This window comes from Capricornis sumatraensis, chromosome 13 (assembly GCF_032405125.1).
Source record: "Capricornis sumatraensis isolate serow.1 chromosome 13, serow.2, whole genome shotgun sequence".
In the NCBI taxonomy this organism is placed as follows: Eukaryota; Metazoa; Chordata; class Mammalia; order Artiodactyla; family Bovidae; genus Capricornis; species Capricornis sumatraensis.
In genome coordinates this window covers 60,954,192-60,975,941 of record NC_091081.1, presented here as the reverse complement: position 1 = coordinate 60,975,941, position 21,750 = coordinate 60,954,192, and the positions used below count along the sequence as shown (strand labels likewise).

Here is a 21,750-nt window from a genome sequence, read left to right as displayed (position 1 = left end):
CCATTCATGAAGGCTCTACCCTCATAATCTAATCATCTTCCAGAGGCCCAACCTCTTAATACTGTCACATTGAAGGTTAGGATTTCAGCATGTGAATTTGGGGGAGACATAAGCATTCAGTCTATAGTAATCAATATACAGTGTCCTTTTTAATATCTAATGATGCATTCTTCATTATGGTTTGAGTTTGCATAGAACACTGTTAACCTTTCTTCATTTCTCCATCGTCTTCCACACACAGTGTGCCCCTAAGTGGTGCCAACCTGGCTGGGGAGGGACAGCCTTTCTCTGCTTGGTCCATGGTCCCCAGGTCTAGGTGGGGCCAGATAGCACTCTATTCTTCTGCCTCCACATCCCCGAGGCTCCCTGCCTGTGCTGCTTTGCAGAGCCTTTGTTTGAGCCACTTTGTGTCCATATACCTTTCTTTTTTGCCTTCACTGGTTTTCCTCCCCTACTCCGGCACACGTGGGATCTCAGCCCTCAGGCAGTGACCTCCTTAGGGACAGGTCCCCAGTAAATGTGAAGTGTTCTTGTGCCCCACTCCCGGGTATCTTCTTGTTTATGATCTTTCTGTGTCCTATGTTCATCACATCACTGTTAGTGTTTCTGTACCATCTAAGTGTTTCATGTTCCTTATGCTCCTTGGCTTCTTTTGAGTTGTTGAGGTTACTTATAAAGATTTGTTCCTTCTATTAACTTACTAATTACACATTCTTCTACCTTTTCTTTTGCTCATGCTCTGAGAGCAGTAAGTTTATTCTTGACTTATGGTCTAATACAAACTAACTGTCTAACAAAATATACTTCTCCAACACTGCTAAAACAGTAGAATATTTGACTCCATTTGAATCTTGTCAGGTGGTTTCTCTGCATCTGTCTCACTCCTGCCTTCTAGTTTCTCATCATGTATCTTAGGACTGCATGCATTTTAAGCTTCACAGATTTTACAGTTACCATTTTGTACAGTTGATATTAATTTATATTCATTCCCAAATTTCCTTTTTCCTTTTTTTTTTTCATTTTTTATCTGCGCTAAGAATTCAGTTTATTCTTTCTTTCAGTGCAGGCCAGCTAATTCACTCAGATTTTGTTGTGTTAAAAATGCCTTTACCTTCATTTTTGAAGCATATTTGCTAATATATAATTTTAGGTTGCAGGAAGTCTTATTAATACAGTTGTCTTCTGGGCTCCATCATTCTTTAATCCCAACTGTAATCTTATTTCTGTGCCTTTGAAGAGTCTATTGTCTTTTTTTCCCCCTTTGCCTGCTCTTTAGATTTTCCATTTATCTTTGGTTCAGAATTTTATCATGCTGTGCCTAAATATAGCTTTGTTGGAAGACACCCTGCTTAGAATTTACTGACTGATATCATGTATCACTTGTGGAAAATTCTTACTCATTATTGCTTTGTATATGGCTTCTTCATCATCCTCTCCTGTTTTTCTAGATATTTATAACTTCATAAACTCTTTTAAGTTTGTCCACATGTTTCTTTGATTTTTTCCTGATGTTCTTTTTTTTTTTTTTTTTCATTATGCTTTGGTTTGGATATTTATAATGATTTTTCTTCTGGTTCACTAATCATGCCTTCCTTTGCATCTAATATGCTTTTTTAGATACATCCATTGAATTCCTAATTTCAGGTGATATATTTTTCAGTTCCATAATGCCTGTTTTTTTTATTAATCAATTTCAATTCTCTGTAGAAAGTCTCCATTTTTAAAAATTATTTTGTCCTTCTTTCCTTTTTTTCTTGAGCATATTAGTCATAATTATTTAAAGTCCTTGTGTGCTAACTCCAGTACACATCATCTGTGGGTCTGCTTCTGTTTTCTGTGTTTTCTCTTGGATATTGGTCATATAGTCTTGTCTCTTTTATGTCAAGTAACTTTTTTGTTATTTGCTGGACATTGTATGTAGAATTCCAGAGTCGCATCTGCCACTAGAGAGGGTTTTCTCTTTCTACTCTTAGGCAGACAGAGTTCAGTTCAGTTCAGTTCAGTCGCTCAGTCATGTCCGACTCTTCGTGACCCCATGAATCGCAGCACGCCAGGCCTCCCTGTGCATCACCACCTCCCAGAGTTCACTCAGACTCACGTCCATCGAGTCCGTGATGCCATCCAGCCATCTCATCCTCTGTTGTTCCGTTCTCCTCCTGCCCCCGATCCCTCCCAGCATCAGAGTCTTTTCCAATGAGTCAACTCTTCTCATGAGGTGGCCTGAGTACTGGAGTTTCAGCTTTAGCATCATTCCTTCCAAAGAAATCCCAGGGCTGATGTCCTTCAGAATGGACTGGTTGGATCTCCTTGCAGTTCAAGGGACTCTCAAGAGTCTTCTCCAACGCCACAGTTCAAACGCATCAATTCTTCGGCACTCAGCCTTCTTCACAGTCCAACTCTCACATCCATACATGACCACTGGGAAAACCATAGCCTTGACTAGACGGACCTTAGTCGGCAAAGTAATGTCTCTGCTTTTGAATATACTATCTAGGTTGCTCATAACTTTTCTTCCAAGAAGTAAGCGTCTTTTAATATCATGGCTGCAGTCACCATCTACAGTGATTTTGGAGCCAAAAAAAAAAAAAAGTCTGACACTGTTTCTACTGTTTCCCCATCTATTTCCCATGAAATGATAGGACCAGATGCCATGATCTTCATTTTCTGAATGTTGAGCTTTAAGCCAACTTTTTCACTCTCCTCTTTCACTTTCATCAAGAGGCTTTTTAGCTCCTCTTCACTTTCTGCCGTAAGAGTGGTGTCATCTGCATATCTGAGGTTATTGATATTTCTCCTGGCAATCTTGATTCCAGCTTATGTTTCTTCCAGTCCAGCGTTTCTCATGATGTACTCTGCATATAAGTTAAATAAGCAGGGTGACAATATACAGCCTTGACATACTCCTTTTCCTATTTGGAACCAGTCTGTTGTTCCATGTCCAGTTCGAACTGTTGCTTCTTGACCTGCATACAGATTTCTCAAGAGGCAGGTCAGGTGGTCTGGTATTCCCATCTCTTTCAGAATTTTCCACAGTTTATTGTGATCCACACAGTCAGAGGCTTTGGCAGAGTCAATAAAGCAGAAATAGATGTTTTTCTGGAACTCTCTTGCTTTTTTGATGATCCAGCAGATGTTGGCAATTTGATCTCTGGTTCCTCTGCCTTTTCTAAAACCAGCTTCAACATCAGGGACTTCATGGTTCACGTATTGCTGAAGCCTGGCTTGGAGAATTTTGAGCATTACTTTACTAGCATGTGAGATGAGTGCAATTGTGCGGTAGTTTGAGCATTCTTTTGCATCGCCTTTCTTTGGAATTGGAATGAAAACTGACCTTTTCCAGTCCTGTGGCCACTGCTGAGTTTTCCAAATTTGCTGCCATATTGAGTGCAGCACTTTCACAGCATCATCTTTCAGGATTTGAAACAGCTCAACTGGAATTCCATCACCTCCACTAGCTTTGTTGTTAGTGATGCTTTCTAAGGCCCACTTGACTTCAGTTTCCAGGATGTCTGGCTCTAGATTAGTAATCACATCATCATGATTATCTGGGTCGTGAAGATCTTTTTTGTACAGTTCTTCCGTGTATTCTTGCCACCTCTTCTTAATATCTTCTGCTTCTGTTAGGTCCATACCATTTCTGTCCTTTGTCGAGCCCATCTTTTCATGAAATGTTCCCTTGCTCTCTCTAATTTTCTTGAAGAGATCTCTAGTCTTTCCCATTCTGTTGTTTTCCTCTACTTCTTTGCATTGATCGCTGAAGAAGGCTTTCTTGTCTCTTCTTGGTATTCTTTGGAACTCTGCATTCAGACGCTTATATCTTTCCTTTTCTCCTTTGCTTTTTGCCTCTCTTCTTTTCACAGCTATTTGTAAGGCCTCCCCCGACAGCCATTTTGCTTTTTTGCATTTCTTTTCCATGGGGATGATCTTGATTCCTGTCTCCTGTATAGTGTCACGAACCTCATTCCATAGTTCATCAGGTACTCTATCTATCAGATCTTGGCCCTTAAATCTATTTCTCACTTCCACTGTATAATCATAAGGGATTTGATTTAGGTCATACCTGAATGGTCTAGAAGTTTTCCCTACTTTCTGCAATTTGAGTCTGAATTTGGTAATAAGGAGTTCATGATCTGAGCCACAGTCAGCTCCTGGTCTTCTTTTTGTTGACTCTGTAGAGCTTCTCCATCTTTGGCTGCATAGAATATAATCAATCTGATTTCGGTGTTGACCATCTGGTGATGTCCATGTGTAGATTCTTCTCTTGTGTTGTTGGAAGAGGGTGTTTGCTATGACCAGTGCATTTTCTTGGCAAAACTCTATTAGTGTTTGCCCTGCTTCATCCCGCATTCCAAGGCCAAATTTGCCTGTTACTCCAGGTGTTTCTTGACTTCCTACTTTTGCATTCCAGTCCCCTATAATGAAAAGGACATCTTTTTGGGGTGTTAGTTCTAAAAGGTCTTGTAGATCTTCATAAAACCGTTCAACTTCAGCTTCTTCAGCCTTACTGTTTGGAGCATAGACTTGGATAACTGTGATATTGAATGGTTTGCCTTGGAGACAAACAGAGATCATTCTGTCATTTTTGAGATTACATCCAAGTACTGCATTTCGGACTCTTTTGTTGACCATGATGGCTACTCCATTTCTTCTGAGGGATTCCTGTCCACAGTAGTAGATATAATGGTCATTTGAGTTAAATTCACCCATTCCAGTCCATCTTAGTTCGCTGATTTCTAGAATGTCGACATTCACCCTTGCCGTCTCTTGTTTGACCACTTCCAATTTGCCTTGATTCATGGACCTGACATTCCAGGTTCGTATACAATATTGCTGTTTACAGCATCAGATCTTGCTTCTATCACCAGTCACATCCACAACTGGGTATTGTTTTTGCTTTGGCTCCATCTCTTCATTCTTTCTGGAGTTATTTCTCCACTGATCTCCAGTAGCATATTGGGCACCTAATGACCTGGCGAGTTCCTCTTTTGGTATCCTATCATTTTGCCTTTTCATACTGTTCATGGGGTTCTCAAGGCAAGAATACTGAAGTGGTTTGCCATTCCCTTCTCCAGTGGACCACGCTCTGTCAGAGTGGACAACTAATTTCAACTAATCTAAGCTAAGTCAGGGAGAAGGAAATGGCAACCCACTCCCGTATTCTTGCCTAGAGAATCCCAGGGATGGGGGAGCCCGGTGGGCTGCCATCTCTGGGGTCGCACAGAGTCGGACATGACTGAGGCGACTTAGCAGCAGCAGCAGCAAGCTAGGTCAGATCTGTGTTGTAGTTTTGGTAAGACCCTATCTCATATTTGCCCAGTTCCTAGAATGTGGCCTTCCAGGTGTTTCAAATTGAGAGCCTGGCAGATATTTACCTTGTTAGCCCTTGAGAACTTAGGGAGAGTCAGCTTTGCCTGTCAGAGGTTTTCAGCTTAGTCCTTTAGCCTTCTGCCCCATGCAACTTCAAATTTTGGCAAATGTCATGAGGGAGAGCCTGGCCATGTGGTTGAGGCCTCTCAAGTCTCCTGGTTTTGCCACTCCAGCTCCATGTGAACACCAGAATCTCTGCTGGCTTCTCTGTCCCCCAGTAGGGGCCTTCTGCCAGGGGCCATGCCTGGATTCTCAACGCTAGATATGCCCAGAATTGGTGAGTGACCACAGGTGAAAAGTGGCTGTAGGCATAAAATCACCATGCCCTCCAGGGCTTCCTCCTTGCCTGGTTTTTTTCAGGCCCTTCCCTCTGGTGAGTCCTTGTTCGCTGAAACAAGACTGGGAGGTTTCACTCCTCTTTAGCCTCTCCCACTGGCCATGTGTTTGAGGCCACATTTATCACTTAACCCCTGCACAATGACTAAAAATTTTTCTGGTTACTCTTTCTCCCAGTGGTGAACTTCTGCCTTTGTCCTCTTCTCATATCCTGATCAGAAAGTGTCCCCAGACACTGAAACAGCTGCCAGTCTATCAGCTTACCCCGGATTGATTCTCCCTCTCTGGATTTTTAGTCCATCTGCTGTCCATTATTTTTGTACTTTTCTGATGCCTTTAAAAATAAGGTTTTGCAATTTATTTGGCTTTTTCAAGTTGTTTTTTTACCAGAAACATTGACCTGCAACATTCCTGCTGCATTCTACACAGAAACAGAAATTGCAGTTATAAACAATTTGAGTGATACATGTTCCACTTAGAAAATACCTAGGTAAAATTACTTTTTTGTCTTTGGCTCTCATTTTTTTCTTTCTGTGTTGTTGGTCCTTGTTAGGGAAAACAAAGAAAGATACCTCACCCTATTTTAATGCAGTAGTAAATAAAGCATTGACTCTCAGAGCATAGTCTGCTATTGTTTGGCTTTTTCTTTGTTTTTCCTTGAAGTGTCTTTGTGAACAGAGATAAATAAGCATGCATCATGAGCATTAGATTGTCTGTAAATTCACTGTTTGTTGTTGAGTATATTGTTATGGGAACAATTAATTATCACATTGATAACATTGATTTTCTTCCATACATGTGCTTTCAGATGATAACGAAGATACTGATGGTGATGGTGTTCATGAAATAACAAGCCATGATAGACCAGTTTATCCCAAATGTTTGCTTGATGATGACCTTGTCCTGGGAGTTTACATTCACCGAACTGATCGACTTAAGTCAGATTTTATGATTTCTCACCCAATGGTCAAAATTCATGTGGTTGATGCGAATACTGGTCAATATGTCAAGAAAGATGATAGGTAATTTTTTAAATTGTACAGCCAATTCTTGAAACTGTCTACTGTAGAAGTCCTTTTTCTGCCACTGATGGTCATTCCCTGACAGCTCAGTTGGTAAGGAATCCTCCTACAATGCAGGAGACCCAGGTTCAATTCCTGGGCTGGGAAGATCCACTGGAGAAGGGAAAGACTATCCATACCAGTATTCTTGGACTTCCCTTGTGGCTCAGATGGTAAAGAATCTGCCTGCAATGCAGGAGACCTGGGTTCCATCCCTGGATTGGGAAGATTCCCCTGGAGAAGGGAAAGACTATCCACTCCGGTATTCTGGCCTGGTGAATTCCGTGGACTGTATGTATAGTCCATGGGGTTGCAAAGAGTCAGAACTGACTGACTGAGTGACTGTCACTTTCAGTTTTCATCCTAATTGTAGGTGTTCTTCAACTACTGATACTGATCAATATGTTTTATAGAGGAAATGAAGTGACTGTGCTAATTGAGTAATTAATTTTAAGTGGAGGGGAGTTGAGAGAGTTTCTCGGAAGCTTAATGACTAATTTATGATATTTAGGTTACATTGTAAGTTGTCTCATGTTACACTGTAAATCCTGTAGTTGTCTAACCTCATATTTTCATATATATTTTCTTTTGAATGTAATGTATTATCTGTCCCTCAGGTGAGGCAGATGTCTTGAATTTAATTTTTCCTAGTATTAATTTTGTAGCTAATACATGCTTAAGGCCCAAATACAAAGTATAATAAATGACTGTACTAGAATTCAAAAAAAATTATTTGCCTGGAAAAATGGCAGAAATTGGAAACAAGAAAATTATCAAAAAGGTTATTCACTTATTCATTTATCTTGGAGCATAGAAAGAAAACATAACAAACCTTGAAGTACATATAATCCTGTTGTGCTCAAATTTTGTTAATTAAATCTAATGTACTAACTTATCACAAACTCATTTAATATTCTGAAGATGTTCCTTTATTCTAGCTTTATATGCGGAAGGACAAATCATACCTCTCACTTTATATTTAAATAATAAAATAATTCTTTGAAACTGAGAGTATGTAAATGAAAGATGAACTGAGATACTGCTGCTTTTCAGCCTCATAAAATTTGTAGCTTTCTAGATACATAACATAGTTTTTCCTGTGTATCATGGCTATTTATTGTTTCTGATTACCTCACCTTGAACACTCTAGTTTTATTTTTTTCTCGCCTTCTCACAATTACAAAGAACTGTGTTAATGGCAGTATCTTTTTTGAACAGTGAACGGCCTGTTTCATCTTACTATGAAAAAGAGAATGTGGATTATATTCTTCCTATTATGACCCAGCCATATGATTTTAAACAGTTAAAATCAAGGCTTCCAGAGTGGGAAGAACAAATTATATTTAATGAAAACTTTCCCTATTTGCTTCGAGATTTTGATGAGAGCCCTAAAGTCATCCTGTTCTTTGAGGTATGAATTGAATAGCGCATAAGTTATAATTAATATTTTAATAGCACAAATATAAGTTTTTATTTTGGGGCTTACCAGGCACTAGTGGTAATGAACCTGCCTGCCAGCGCAGGAGACTTAAGAGATCAGAGTTTGATCCCTGGGTCAGGAAGATCCCCTGAAGCAGGACATGGCAACTCACTTTAGTATTCTTGCTTAGAGAATCCCATGGACAGAGGAGCCTGGCAGGCTACAGTCCATAGGGTCACAAAGAGTCAGACATAGGTGAAGAAACTTAGCACACGATCTATTATTTTAGTAGGTTAGTAATACAAAAAGATGGTTGAGAATTTGAGGATAACTTGATAATATCCATCAGAAGTCCTTAAAGCTGTTATTCCAACTTTTGGTATTTCTTCTAAAGGATAAGTGGCAAGTACTCAAAGATGTGTATGTAAGGATATTTATTTAAGCACTGTTTATAATAGCAGAAATTTTAATTAAATAGGTCTCTTCAATTAGCAAGAGGTTTGGTTAAATAAATTATGATTTTTATTAAGTTTATGATATATACATGATGATATACATATTTATATATTGACTTGAGCTGTCCACTACATATTATATGATAATAGTTTACAAAATAGTGTTGGAATACATAGAACAAGATTTAAATACCTATAAACTTGATGTTAATGTTTGTCAGCTATGAGTCTAGGCTACAAGTTGTTTTTACTTTGTTATATATTTTCCTTATACTGTCAGTGTTTTTTTTCATTGGGAATGTATTACATTGAAGACAAGTTTAAGTATATAAAAAATAGGAATAAATTGGAGTATGTATTATTTTTTAAGCAGTCTTCTATAGATTTGTTACCTCAGCAGACCTTTTGATAAGCACCAGTAGGTTCAAAGTGGTAGTCTCTGACAAGTACCTAGAATACATGTAATCTCTGTGGCTGGCTGGTTGGTTGGAATCCATGAAGTTTAATATCCAGACAAGATGGAGATATAAAAGAAAATCTTTTGAGAAGCCTAATAAAAACATATATCTAAAGAGAAAATACCCAAGTTAGGAAGTTGATCCAAGGAAGAACCTGCAGATAAGGCCATGAGTTTATTAAACAGACAAGTCTTTGAAGTCTGTGCTCATACATGCAAAAATGAGCAAATCCTAAGAATTCTGTGCCTGGTATATTTTTGCCAGGACTATATTTGAGATAATACTTTGTCTTGAGTTTTAAATAAATCTTAAAAGATTGATTGATAAAAGATAAAATGATCAGAAACAGACCTTACTAACTGGATGAATTAAAAGTGAGCGAGATGAGGTAAAAATGTTTTTCTTCTAAGTGAGGGTTTTTAAAATTTTAGTAATATTTAGAAAATACTAAATTTTAGATAACCTAGTATACTGTGAAATAATTTTTTATGCTTACTTACAGATTCTTGATTTCTTAAGCATGGAAGAAATTAAGAATAACTCTGAAATTCAAAACCAAGAATATGGCTTCCGGAAGATTGCCTGGGCATTTCTCAAGGTATGTTTTTCAAATCTTCAAATGTTATGGGTTATTTTTTTTTTCAGCTCAGTTTGGTGTCATATAAGGAGTTAGGATAAGGAGGTAAGATTGCCGTGCTGGAGACGTATTAATTCAAACTCAAATGATGCTCATTCAGATTCTTAGATATTTTTCAATGCTTAGATGTGTGCCAGATACCCTTTATGCTCTGTGGACCCAGCATTGAAAAAGACACACACAGCCCTGCCCACATTTATTCAACTCAGCAAATTATTTACTGAACCCTTTCTATGTGCCAGCCGCTGTTCTATTCAGTGAACAAAGAAGATAAACTCCTTGACCTCATGGCCTTCATATTCTAGCAAGAAAAACAGGCATAAAACAGTTGATCATAGAGCTTACCATTTATTATAATTTTTATGAATACTATCAAGATGATGAAAGCATCTGTGGTATCAGGTAAAGGTCTCCTACAGAAAGGACATTGAACCTGATCATGAGCTGGATGGCAGGAATGAGAAAGAGAGTTCTCGGTTAGGTGCAGAGTATGCAAAGACCCTGATGTTGGAAGGAGCAAGGAATACCGCGATAACCGAAAGAAGGCCACTGAGAATGGAGGACAGAGACTGAGGGAGAAAACGGTGCCTGAAAAGCTTGCCGAGGTAGACAGGGCCTTGATTACACAAGGTCTTCGAGCCCAAGCCATTATAGCAACTAGCCACCATTATAGACTTTAAAGAGTAATGGGAAGCCATTTAACGATTTTAAACAAAAGGGTAAAATAATCTGATTTATTTTTTATAAAGCTTACTTTGCTGGGTAGAGAATGAATTAGAGAGGTCAGAAATGTAGATACTGGAAATCAAAGTAGGAAATTCTTGCTGTAGTCTAGGTATAAAATGATGGTATCTTTGACTAGGATGTTTCAACAGAGACGAAACATGTGGATAGATTGATGTTTAAAAAGGGTAAATTTTAATTTCATCACTTTTTAATTTCTGACTTCGAACATAAATTTGAGTTCTAAGAAGTCTTGAGTAATTAACCTGTTGTGTATTATTTTATAAAATTTTTCCATTTGTGCATCCATTCATTCAACAAATATTTACTAAGTGTCTATTTGTAGATAAATTAGACATTGTCCTGGCCCTCCAGTTCAGTTTCTCTGTAAACTGAACTGCCTGTATGATTGTGTGCTATGGAGCAGATGCTGTGAAAACCCAGATGAGACACTTAATCCATGCTGAAGTTTAGAGGCTTTAGAAGAGGTACAGTCTGCTTGCTGAATGGCAGCAGATTGACTGTGGTGAGGAAGTCATTAGTTCTAGAGTAGTTTTAGAATCCCTCGGTCCGTTGTACCTTCTAAAATCTCCCTTCTATAACCTGTTATACCTTTTTCTAGACCCCATCTCATACTAAAATAAGTAAATAAAAACAAAAGACCAGAAAGGGTCGCATTCACAGAGTGAATGAACATTGCCACCTTGTGGTCTTATTAGAAACTGCTTTCATTACTTTCATGCTGCGGTCTGTGCAGAACTGCCGTATTTACTGTCAGTTGCACTTGGGAAACAATGTATTTCACAACATTTTTATCTTTTAAGTGTTATAAAAATGTTTGTTTATTCATGCAATCAGAAGTAAAGGGTACATTATTGTATGTGCGTCCTCTGTTGTAAACATGTTATCTTTCATTAGATTGTGAATTTTCAAGTCATTGGCAGTTCTTTTTGGCCAATTTGTTGAACATATTTTATTCTGTATTTTACCAAGTCTCTTTGCATTTAATATATTACTCTTGAAATTCTCTATGATATCATTCCCTGCATATGAATAGCACACAGAAAGTGCTCCATGAGTATCTACTGAGGGAATTAATAAATATATGGAAACTGACTAAAAAAGCCTCATCTTTGAGGAAATAACATGAATCAGATTATAGTACACATGTTTTAATACCTGTACCATTGGTTCTAGGAATGTCCTAGGTAATTGTGAAGTTATCATAGTGGTCCAAATGAACCCGAAAGAACTTTGTCCAGATATAAATGAGACTTTATCCTAATTCTCAGGTAGAGGCACTTTTGATTCTTTAAGCACATGTATATGACTAATCTGTTAAACTACAAAATAATAAAACCTTATTTGTTCATGCTTCACATTATATGTTTTGTAAATGGCAGGATTTGGCTGAATTTTAGTTGTTTACTCATACTAAGCAGCATACTTATATAAACTAAATTGGTTAGTGAATATTAGAACAACTTATGGAAAGTATGATTTAGAATCGGGGGAATAAATAACCTTCTAAAAATGATATTATTGCCTTATGATAAGCTTCAGGCAGATAGTACAGTTTATGAAAGGAATCATGAGTGCTTAATATTTAATGACTAAACATCTCAATTGCTCAGTTTGAAACTATTTTTTTATCCCTCTATTTCATAATGTCACCCCTCAGCTTACAACCTATGTTGACTTTACATCCTCTCCTACAGGAGTAGGGAAAAGATGAGTTGTATTTTTGCTAACTTTTGTTTCTTTATTGATACCTTGTTCCTGAAGACAGTGCAAATCTGGGTTTTGCCTCAGCTAATAAAGCTTCTATTTGCCAAATTATTGAACATTTTCTAGTTCTTTTACAAGTCATACTTATGTGTGTAATACCATGCTTTTGAAGCTCTTGATACCTTGATTTTTCTTGACACCATTTTTTCCTGATTTCCTTATCGCATTCCTTCGGTTTCCTTCCTGGTCTTCCACCTATCTCTTTAATATCAATCCTGCTCATGATTTCATCTTTAATCCACTTTTCTTAGACCCGCTTTTCCTGCATATGCTTCAAAATTCAGACATTTCAGCTTGGGCGACCCATAGCTATCTGACTCCCCCAAACTGAACATCCTCCGTAAATCTCTTGGCATCTTCCCTACCTGCTGCCTCATTTGGTAGCACCGCCATCTGCCCAGTCTCCCAGGCTTACCGCCTTACAGCTGCCCTATCTGTTTTGGTAGCTACAAGTCATATGTGGCTGTTTGAATTCAAATTAATGAGCTAAAATTAAATATAATTAGAATTTTATTTCCACAGTTGCACTAGCCCCACTTCAAGTGCTCAACAGCCATAAGTGACTAGTGGACACTGTCTTGCATGGCACAAGTTGAGAGCATGCCTGTCATCACAGAAAGTTCTGTTGGACAGTACTACGTGAAGCATCTTTCTTGGCTCCTCCCTGTTTACTTTCCAAGTTGCATGATCAGTAACAGTTATTAAATGTTCCCTGTACTCTGTCCCTTCCTACTTTTCCAGTTTTTTACCTCCATGTTCTGCCTGAACTGATGCAGAAGCTCTCAACTGTCTCTACTAATTTGTAAAGGACACAAAGGTTAACAGAGGTATTTTCTACTTAACGGTCACAGTCTAGTGAAAGAGAACCTAATTTTGAGTTGGTGAGATAATTTTTCTCCTAAGAATGTCCACTTATTTAGTTTAAACGTATGTTGCCTTGTTTAATAGTTTTTTAAATTGAATAGACCTTTTTAAGAAGATGGACCAAAACATTTTAAAAACATAATATGGAGCTCTCTTTTAGAATACTTTTGACTTTTTGAAAGTTTAACCATGAAATTTCACCAGTAAAAATACTGATGTTGAACAAATGGGAAATTTGTTTCTGTGTTTAAATAATATGCATTTTAATCTTTATCAGTATTGTTACAAACAGATGTATGTTGATCACCTTATTTGTACAAAGTAACACCTGCCACAGTAATGTTAATGCTTTACTAATGGTCTGAAGTTGTATAGGGGAAAAGACAGCTCTTAGGATGTCATTTGGCTTACCTTGTCAAAATAATCTGAAACTGTGCTTAACCAACTGTGTCAGTGTTCTTTGCTTTACAAATCTGAGGAACTTCAGCATGCCATATTAATCTTTTTAAAATGAATTTTTGACTGTCTACTGTTGGTTTATTGGGCATCTTTTCAATGAGAGTAATGTTTCATTTGAATCGTCATTTTAAGCTTCTAGGAGCCAATGGAAATGTAAACATCAATTCAAAACTTCGCTTGCAACTGTATTACCCACCTACTAAGCCTCGATCCCAGTCAAACGTTGTTGAGGTTTTTGAGTGGTGGTCAAAATGTCCAAGAAATCATTATCCATCAACGTTGTATGTAACTGTAAGAGGATTGAAAGTTCCAGAATGTGTAAGTTAATAGCACATGCAGAAAATATATCTTCGGTTGTTGAGACTAAAGGGAGGGTGATGGTTTCTATTTCTATACAGATGAAAACTTTAGAATTATTTTAATAGATATCTGAAGTAGAAAGGAAACATCAGAGATTATATATTAAGCCTGTAATAGCTGATACTTAAAAGACATTTTAATGAATTTTAAGTCCTAAATATAGATTTCAATTTTAAGATTTAAAAAAAAATACTAATCTTTAAATATTAAAGATAAAAGAATGATTTAATGTGTGGTGGTGGCTTAGTCACTAAGTCGTGTCTGACTCTTGTGACCCCATGGACTGTAGCCCGCCAGGCACCTCTCTCCATGGGGTTCTCCAGGAAAGAATACTGGAGTGGGTTGCCATTTCCTTCTCCACGGGATCTTCCCGACCCAGAAATCAAACCTAGGTCTCCTGCATTGCAGGCAGATGACTTAATGTGGAAAGTGACAAATAGGACCAGACAGTAAATAATTTAGGCTTTACAGGCTCTGCAGTCTCTGTCGCAGCTACTCAACCTAAAGTGAAAGTAGCTACATACACATATGTAGATGATAACTAAACAGATGGTTTTGGATGTGTTTGAATAAAACTTTATTTGCAAAATGTCATTGGGCTACATTTAGATCATAGCTTGCAGATTTTTTACACTATTATTCAAATAATCAACAAGTAATATTTCTACTTCTGTTGTATATAGATTAAAATTATGACTATCTTAGCAAACATTTGTCCTAAAATGAGGTGAAACTTTTGCTTTTGTCTCATTGATACAAAACATTTCAGGCCATTCTGCATATTCTGTATTGATATAAACTATGACCACAGTGTTGGTTTTCATTGGTTTGAATGGAATTAAATCTATTTTAAGAAATAGAGAATTTAAAAACATTAGGTCTTTATGTTATGATTCTAAAGCCAGAGATGCCGTAGTGCAATGCCAGAGCCATAATATAACATCTGGTAGGTACTGGTGAAGAGGTAGAAACAAAGGGACAGAGTGACTTAAACTATTTCGTTGGAGTTCTGTTTTAGCCTTTCCCTCTTTTAAGGCTTTTGGGTTTAGGACTGTAATTTCAAGCAACTTTCATTGTATTTAAAGTGATACTGAAAGTTGTTCAGTCATCTCCAACTCTTTGTGAATCCATGGACTATACAGCCCATGGAATTCTCCAAGCTAGAATACTAGAGTGGATGGCCTTTCCCTTCTCCAGGGGATCTTCCCAACCCAGGGATCAAACCCAGGTCTCCCACATTGCAGGCGGATTCTTTACCAGCTGAGCCACAAGGGAAGCCCAAGAATAGTGGAGTGGGTAGTCTATCCCTTCTCCAGCAGATCTTCCCAACCCAAGAATCAAACTGGAGTCTTCTGCATTGCAGGTAGATTCTTTACCAACTGAGCCCATTCATTTTATTTTATTTAAATAGTGTATAAATAAGAGTAGAATTTTTTCTGGATTACATTTTGAAACATTTTCATGTTATACTGTTTGTTTCAATATTTTAAAAGCCATATATGCTAGAAAAGAGAAAAAGATTAACATGATACATATATTTTCTCATTTTCTGTACATACCTAGGTAAAGCCATCTTACCGTTCTATGATGGCTCTTCAGGAAGAAAAGGGTAAACCAGTGCACTGTGAGCGACACCATGAGCCAAGTTCAGTGGACATAGACCCTGGATTAGAGGATTCAAAGGAAGTGGTGAAGTGGAAACGGTTGCCTGGGCAGGTGAAGTGTTCACTGACACTGGATTCATTTAGATATTTATTTTAAAATGCGCCATCAGCTCCTAGGGTAAATAGCTTGCTACTTAAAGCTTTCAGGTTATCCTTGTTTTTAGCCATGATCTTGTCTGCCTATTAATTCATTTGGTAAATAATAATAGAGTGCCTAGTGGGTACATACAGATATTATCTTAAGTTCTTTGGGGATATGGAGAGTTTTATTAGTTTGTCAGAGCTGCCATAAGAAAGATCACAGACAGGTTGGCTTAATCAATAGAAATTTATTTTCTGTTAATTCTGGAGGCTGGAAGTCCCAGATGAAGGGTTGGCAGGCTGGTTCATGCTGAGGCCCTTCTCCTTGGCTGGCAGATGGCTGCCATCTTACTGCTTCTTTGTGGTCTTTTCTCTGAACGTGTACATCCCTGGTGTCTCATCTTCTTCTTATTAGACTATGGCTCACCCTAGCAACCTCATTTTAGCTTAATCTGCTGTGTAAAGACCTTGTATCCAAATACTGTTACATTCTGAGATACTGGGCTTAGGGCTTCAATATAGGAATGTGGGGGGATACAGTTCAGGCCATAAATCGACAGTTTTTGGATTCATGAAATTCTCAGTCCCTGGCTTCTTCCTGAATCATATTTTGATAGAGACAGGTATATCTATATCCTTCTACCAGAAGTTGAGCAGTATTTAAGTTTTCACTAAAATTTTTTTGTACTTGGCTATCATATTTTGCTGTGGCAAGAAGCATTACTGGTAAGGTTTTGCCAGTCTTTTTTGTTTCCATAAAGAGTGGAGTGCTTCATTTTATAGACTCAGTATATACATAAGAGTGACTATTTTCCTAGACTTTTTCACGTTCTGTTTGCATCATATTTAATTTTCATTTTGAGGCCAATTTTACAGATACATCTTAAAGTCACTTTTAAACACTTTACACGTAATAATATGGAGAGAATAATACTTAGACCGTGCCCTTGGGGACCTTTCACATCAGTTGGGAACATGGGAGTTACTGTGCTGTTCACTATCAGGTATGCTGCAAAGAACTCTTCAGAAAATATAGATATAAAAATAATTGTTTAGATGAGCAGTTCTCAAAAGTGTGATTCAGGCACTGCTGGGAGTCCTCAGACCCTTTCAAGGGGTCTGTTGAAGTTAGTCTATTTTCAGAATAAGATTAGAATAATTCTAATGATTCTGTAACAATTTAATCTGTCTTTTTGACTTTCATTCTCTTGCAAGACTTTCATTCTCTTGCAAGACTTTCATTCTCTCACACTGGAGTTTTCCAGAGGCTAAATGATATCTGATATCACAAGAGGGTGAATGCAGAAGCAGTTTTGCTTTTATTAAGCAAATCCAGCTACCATGTATTAAGCCAGATATTGAAAAGATTAGCAAAAATAATAGAACAGTTCCATTTTATGAACTCTTTCATGAAAAGAAATTATGTTAACATTTAATGGACTTGCTCTGTTATTTTTTAAATGATTAACAAATAGTTTTTTAATTTCTTGGTTTTAATTTCTAATATAAATATCTGTAGATATAGCCACAATTGGGGATCCTCAAAAAATTTTTAAGACTGTAAAGCACCCTGAAATGAAAGCAGTTTGAGGATTTCTGATACGTAAATGGTGATCTGGAGTGATGGAAGAAGGGTTCATTCAACAGGTTGGTGGAGCCTGTGACAAACTTTAAAGAGTGGTCAAGTTAGGAGTGAGTGAAGAGGACAGGGAAGAGTATTTCATATTGGGGCGATGTTGTAAATAAATGGAAAGCACCTGTTGTATTCCTCAGACACTCAAAGCTTGGTGGGTGGGAAATCCAAGTTTGTGTAAGTGGTGATGATAGAGAAGGCCCACATTCTGAAGTGGCTCAAATGGTGGGTAGCCTAATATTTGATTGTGTGGGACTGAGGAAAAGTGGGAGGTTTCAGGTGAGAAGGAAGTATGATAGCAATGGTATTTTTGTCCCAGTGCTGGCAATGGCATGTAGTAGACCTTGAAATGTGAGAAATGAGACGTGAATACGAAAGTAGGAAAGACCTAGTGTGACTGAGTGACTGACAAAGCAGTAGAGAAGTGGAGAGTTGAGGGTGTTGAGGCCCTTTGTTGCTGTTATTAAATGTTCATCAGGTGCCTCTTCTGAGTATAGCGTCTTACTCTGGGGATGCAAGTTAAATGATGGTGCCTTTAGTGTTTCGGCTTTAGTGATGAGACACAGTGTTCTTTAACTACACCTCCTCCTCTACGAGCAGCAGTAAGTGATTATGAAACCTGCTAACTTTTTCTTCAGTTTTTACCTCTTTTTATCCCCCTCTCCCTTTTCTAAATCATCTGGATGGAAAGATGGTATCTGGTACATTATTGACATCTAATAGATGTCTGTTGAATTTTTCACCTTTCTAGTAGCTGCTCATAAATCTGCCTCTTCATATTGCTGCTAAATTGTGATGCTACTTGTGAGAACTTGGTTCCCGTCTAGAAAGCAGGTCCTTGAGTCCATAGTCTTTGACTGACTCTGAATAATACTTATTAGCTTTATATACTACTAGTAGTTACTCTGGAGGAGGCAATGGCACCCCACTCCAGTACTCTTGCCTGGGAAATCCCACGGACGGAGGAGCCTGGTAGGCTGCAGTCCATGGAGTCGCAAAGAGTTGGACACGACTGAGCAACTTCACTTTCACTTTTCACTTTCATGCATTGGAGAAGGAAATGGCAACCCACTCCAGTGTGCTTGCCTGGAGAATCCCAGGGACGGGAGCCTGGTGGGCCGCCGTCTATGGGGTTGCACAGAGTCAGACGTGACTGACAGAACTTAGCAGCAGTAGTTACTCACAGGTTTGCTGTGATGAATGTGTGTGTGTGTGTATGCTCAGTCACTCAGTAGCATTTGACTCTTTGCCATCCCATGGACTGTAGCCTGCCACATTTCTCTGTCCATGGGATTTTCCAGGCAAGAATACTGGAGTGGGAAGCTATTTCCTAACTCCAGGCCATCTTCCCAACCCAGGGATTGAACCCACGTGTCCTGTATCTCCTGCACTAGCAGGCAGATTCTTTATCACTGAACCACCTGGGAAGCTCATGATGAATATATAAAAAGATATTTGTAATAAAAGTACCACATTCATGGCATGTCATAAGGGCCAAATATAAATTTTTTTTTTCAAATATACATTTTGAATAATAAGAAAGAAATACAGGAACTAAGGCTCACCAAAGTTTGAAAGAGGTAGAATTAGGACAAATAAAAGCAAGTAGTATTTTCTACAATAGATATTAATACACAAAAAGTTTTGGTTTCATCTGGTAATAAGGCATGAAAACATAAAAATGATGAAGGAATTTTAATAAAAGTTGTGAATGAGAAGTCAATAGGAAGTGATTGATTTATTTTGGTCTATTTTGCTATAGCAGTTCTTCTGTACATAGTATTTGAAACAGCAGTTGGTTTTACCACTAGGAGGAAGTAGAGACTTGTGTTGTTAGAAGGTTTTACTGTATACATAACATATAATGCATTTTGGAAGGCTTTACAAATGATGGTTATTGAAGAGAAAAAAGAAAAAATGAATATTTATACATCTTGGACTTCAGCTTGGTCTGTATGTCATCTGTAGACTCAGGACAAGTTTATGGTTCCACAAAAATCACTTATTAGTTGCTGTCATGAAAGAAGGGTGTGACACACATTCCCTTTTGTGGCTATGTGAAAATAATCTGGCAGTGACAGCTTTAGAGTATCAGATCTTGAAAGTTTGTGTTCATCTTCTAGGTGAAGAGTGCTAGTTAGGCATGGGGTATAAATTCACTCAATGTTATGGAGAATTAAAACTGATTGTCTGCTTTGAAAGTGAAGTAATTTACTATGGTTTTCCATCATTCTGCTTACTTGCTTTCTTCCTCCTCTGCCTCACACTAAAGGGACCTTTTAAAAAACCAGAAACGGTACCAGCTACAATAATTGAAATTAACAACTAGCTTTCATATTTAATGTTTCTTCATCTGTATTTGCAAAATGTATGTTTTACAGGCCTGCCGTATCCCAAACAAGCACCTCTTCTCACTAAATGCAGGAGAGCGAGGATGCTTTTGTCTTGCTTTCTCCCACAATGGAAGAATATTAGCAGCAGCCTGTGCCAGCCGGGATGGATATCCAATTATTTGTGAGTAATGATCCTATCTGTTTATCCTAATATTAGACTATGAGAGGATTTTTTTTTTGTTTTTTAAAATTCATTGAAATCTTAATTTGTCATCCACTCATAGTACTGAATTAAAATAGATTTCCTCAAGTAAAGTCACAATTCTTTTTTAATAATTTACACTATACAGTATATGTCCAGGAATAAAAATGAGAATGATTAAATGAAGGATAATAAATTTTTAAAAATATTCAAGAGGTACTCTTTGTGTATTTTCTATTTTAAGTACAGAAATTTTGTAGCATGTAGGATTAATAAATCTCTTGAGGAATTTTAGTCCAATTTTAGTCCTTTGATAATAGTGAGAATTTGGTTATGAAAGCCCTCAGATTTGTTATGTGCTAAGACAGTAAAAATTGGCTTAGGAATACCAATGAAGAATTTTAATTATAGTAACTCAGCAGAAAGTCCAAAGACCTACTCTTAAAGTACCTTTAAAAAATGGAGAAACCATGTTGACAAGTTATTTCTGTAACATTAGAGATGTTTTTTTCAGTGGGTATTCATGCTCTTCTAGTCATAGAGGCATGAAATACTTTCCCTTCTTGTTTAATGGTGAAAACCAGCTCACCTCAGCAGGAAGTAGCCAGCTCTTCACAGGCGTCTGCCCCGAGCACTGACTTTGAGAACGTCAGTTTATTATTCTGGGGCTGATTGGCTCTTTTTTTCAGCAAGGACTCATAATTGGCTTGATTATCAGCTATTAAGTAAATATTCTTCGTCACGAAATAATGTTCACTTTAGATGTACAAAGTTATCATGTAGTTTGATTATGACTATGCTATTCTGCTATTGTTAACAGTCACTAAAAGCTATGCATTGGGGAAAAAAAAGATTCTTAAGAAAACATACCCCCAGAGTATTAATAGTAATTTTTTTTTCACTATGCACTGGGCAGTGAAAGAATTATTTTCATTCTGATGTGTATGTTTTTAACATTTCCAGGATAAATATGTGTTACTTCATACTTTAAGAAAAACTTAAGTTTAAATATACCTACTACTGCTTGAATCTGAAAAAATTTTTTTAAAAAGAAGAATCTTTGTCTTTGATTTTTGATTATGATGTATCTGCCTGGAATTCATTCAGCTCATAGGATGTACAGATTAATGTTTTTCACAGACTTTGGAAGTTTTTCATCTTTATTTCTTCAGATGTTCTTTCTGCCCCCTTCTGTTTCTTCTCTTCTTCTGAGACTCCCATCATTTCTGTGTTGGTGCACTTGATGGTATGCAACAGGTTTCTGCACCTTTATTCATTTTCCTTCATTTTTTACTTTCTGCCCCTCTGACTACGTAATCTTAATTGAACTGTCTTCATGTTTAGTGGTTATTCTGACAGTTCATATCTGCTATTGAGCCCCTCTAGTGAATTGTTTATTTCAGTTATTGTACTTTTCAACTCTAGAATTTCTACTTTGTCTTTTTTTTTATACCTCTAGCTATTAATTGGTAAGAAATAATTCTCACACCTTCATTCTTTAGATGTGGTTTTCTTTAGTTCTTTGAACATACTTTTAAGAAAGGATTTAAAGTATTTAACTAGGTGTCATAGACAGTTTCTGCTGACTGCTTTTTTTTCCTGTGTGTGGCTGTACTTTTGTGTTTTGTGTATATGTGTGTGTCTCCCTTGAAAACTGAGTATTTTATATATTATAATGTGGCAGCTCTGGAAATCAGATTCCCTTACCCACCTCCATCTGCCCACCTGGGATCTGTTGTTGTTATCTGTATAGTTATTTTCCTAGTCTTTATTTCTTGTGAGGTGCTACCCCTGGAATTTTTGCCTTGCTAGCTTGGTGGTCAGCTGATGGTTAGAGAGGGATTTTTACATATCCTTGAGTAAACAGGTCTCCCCGCCAGTGCCGAAGGGCGCTGTGTGTGTGTGTGTG

General features: G+C 37.5%; 1 protein-coding gene across 1 annotated transcript in view; it reads left to right on the top strand.

Moving 5' to 3' along the window:
• AHI1 (Abelson helper integration site 1) overlaps positions 1–21,750 on the top strand; it is a 232,452-nt gene that overhangs the window by 37,166 nt on the left and 173,536 nt on the right. The window contains exons 5-10 of the mRNA XM_068984959.1: positions 6,512–6,725; positions 7,983–8,175; positions 9,600–9,695; positions 13,701–13,886; positions 15,492–15,644; positions 19,688–19,820. Coding sequence (XP_068841060.1) covers positions 6,512–6,725; positions 7,983–8,175; positions 9,600–9,695; positions 13,701–13,886; positions 15,492–15,644; positions 19,688–19,820 — 975 coding nt within the window. The remainder of the gene's footprint in view (positions 1–6,511; positions 6,726–7,982; positions 8,176–9,599; positions 9,696–13,700; positions 13,887–15,491; positions 15,645–19,687; positions 19,821–21,750) is intronic.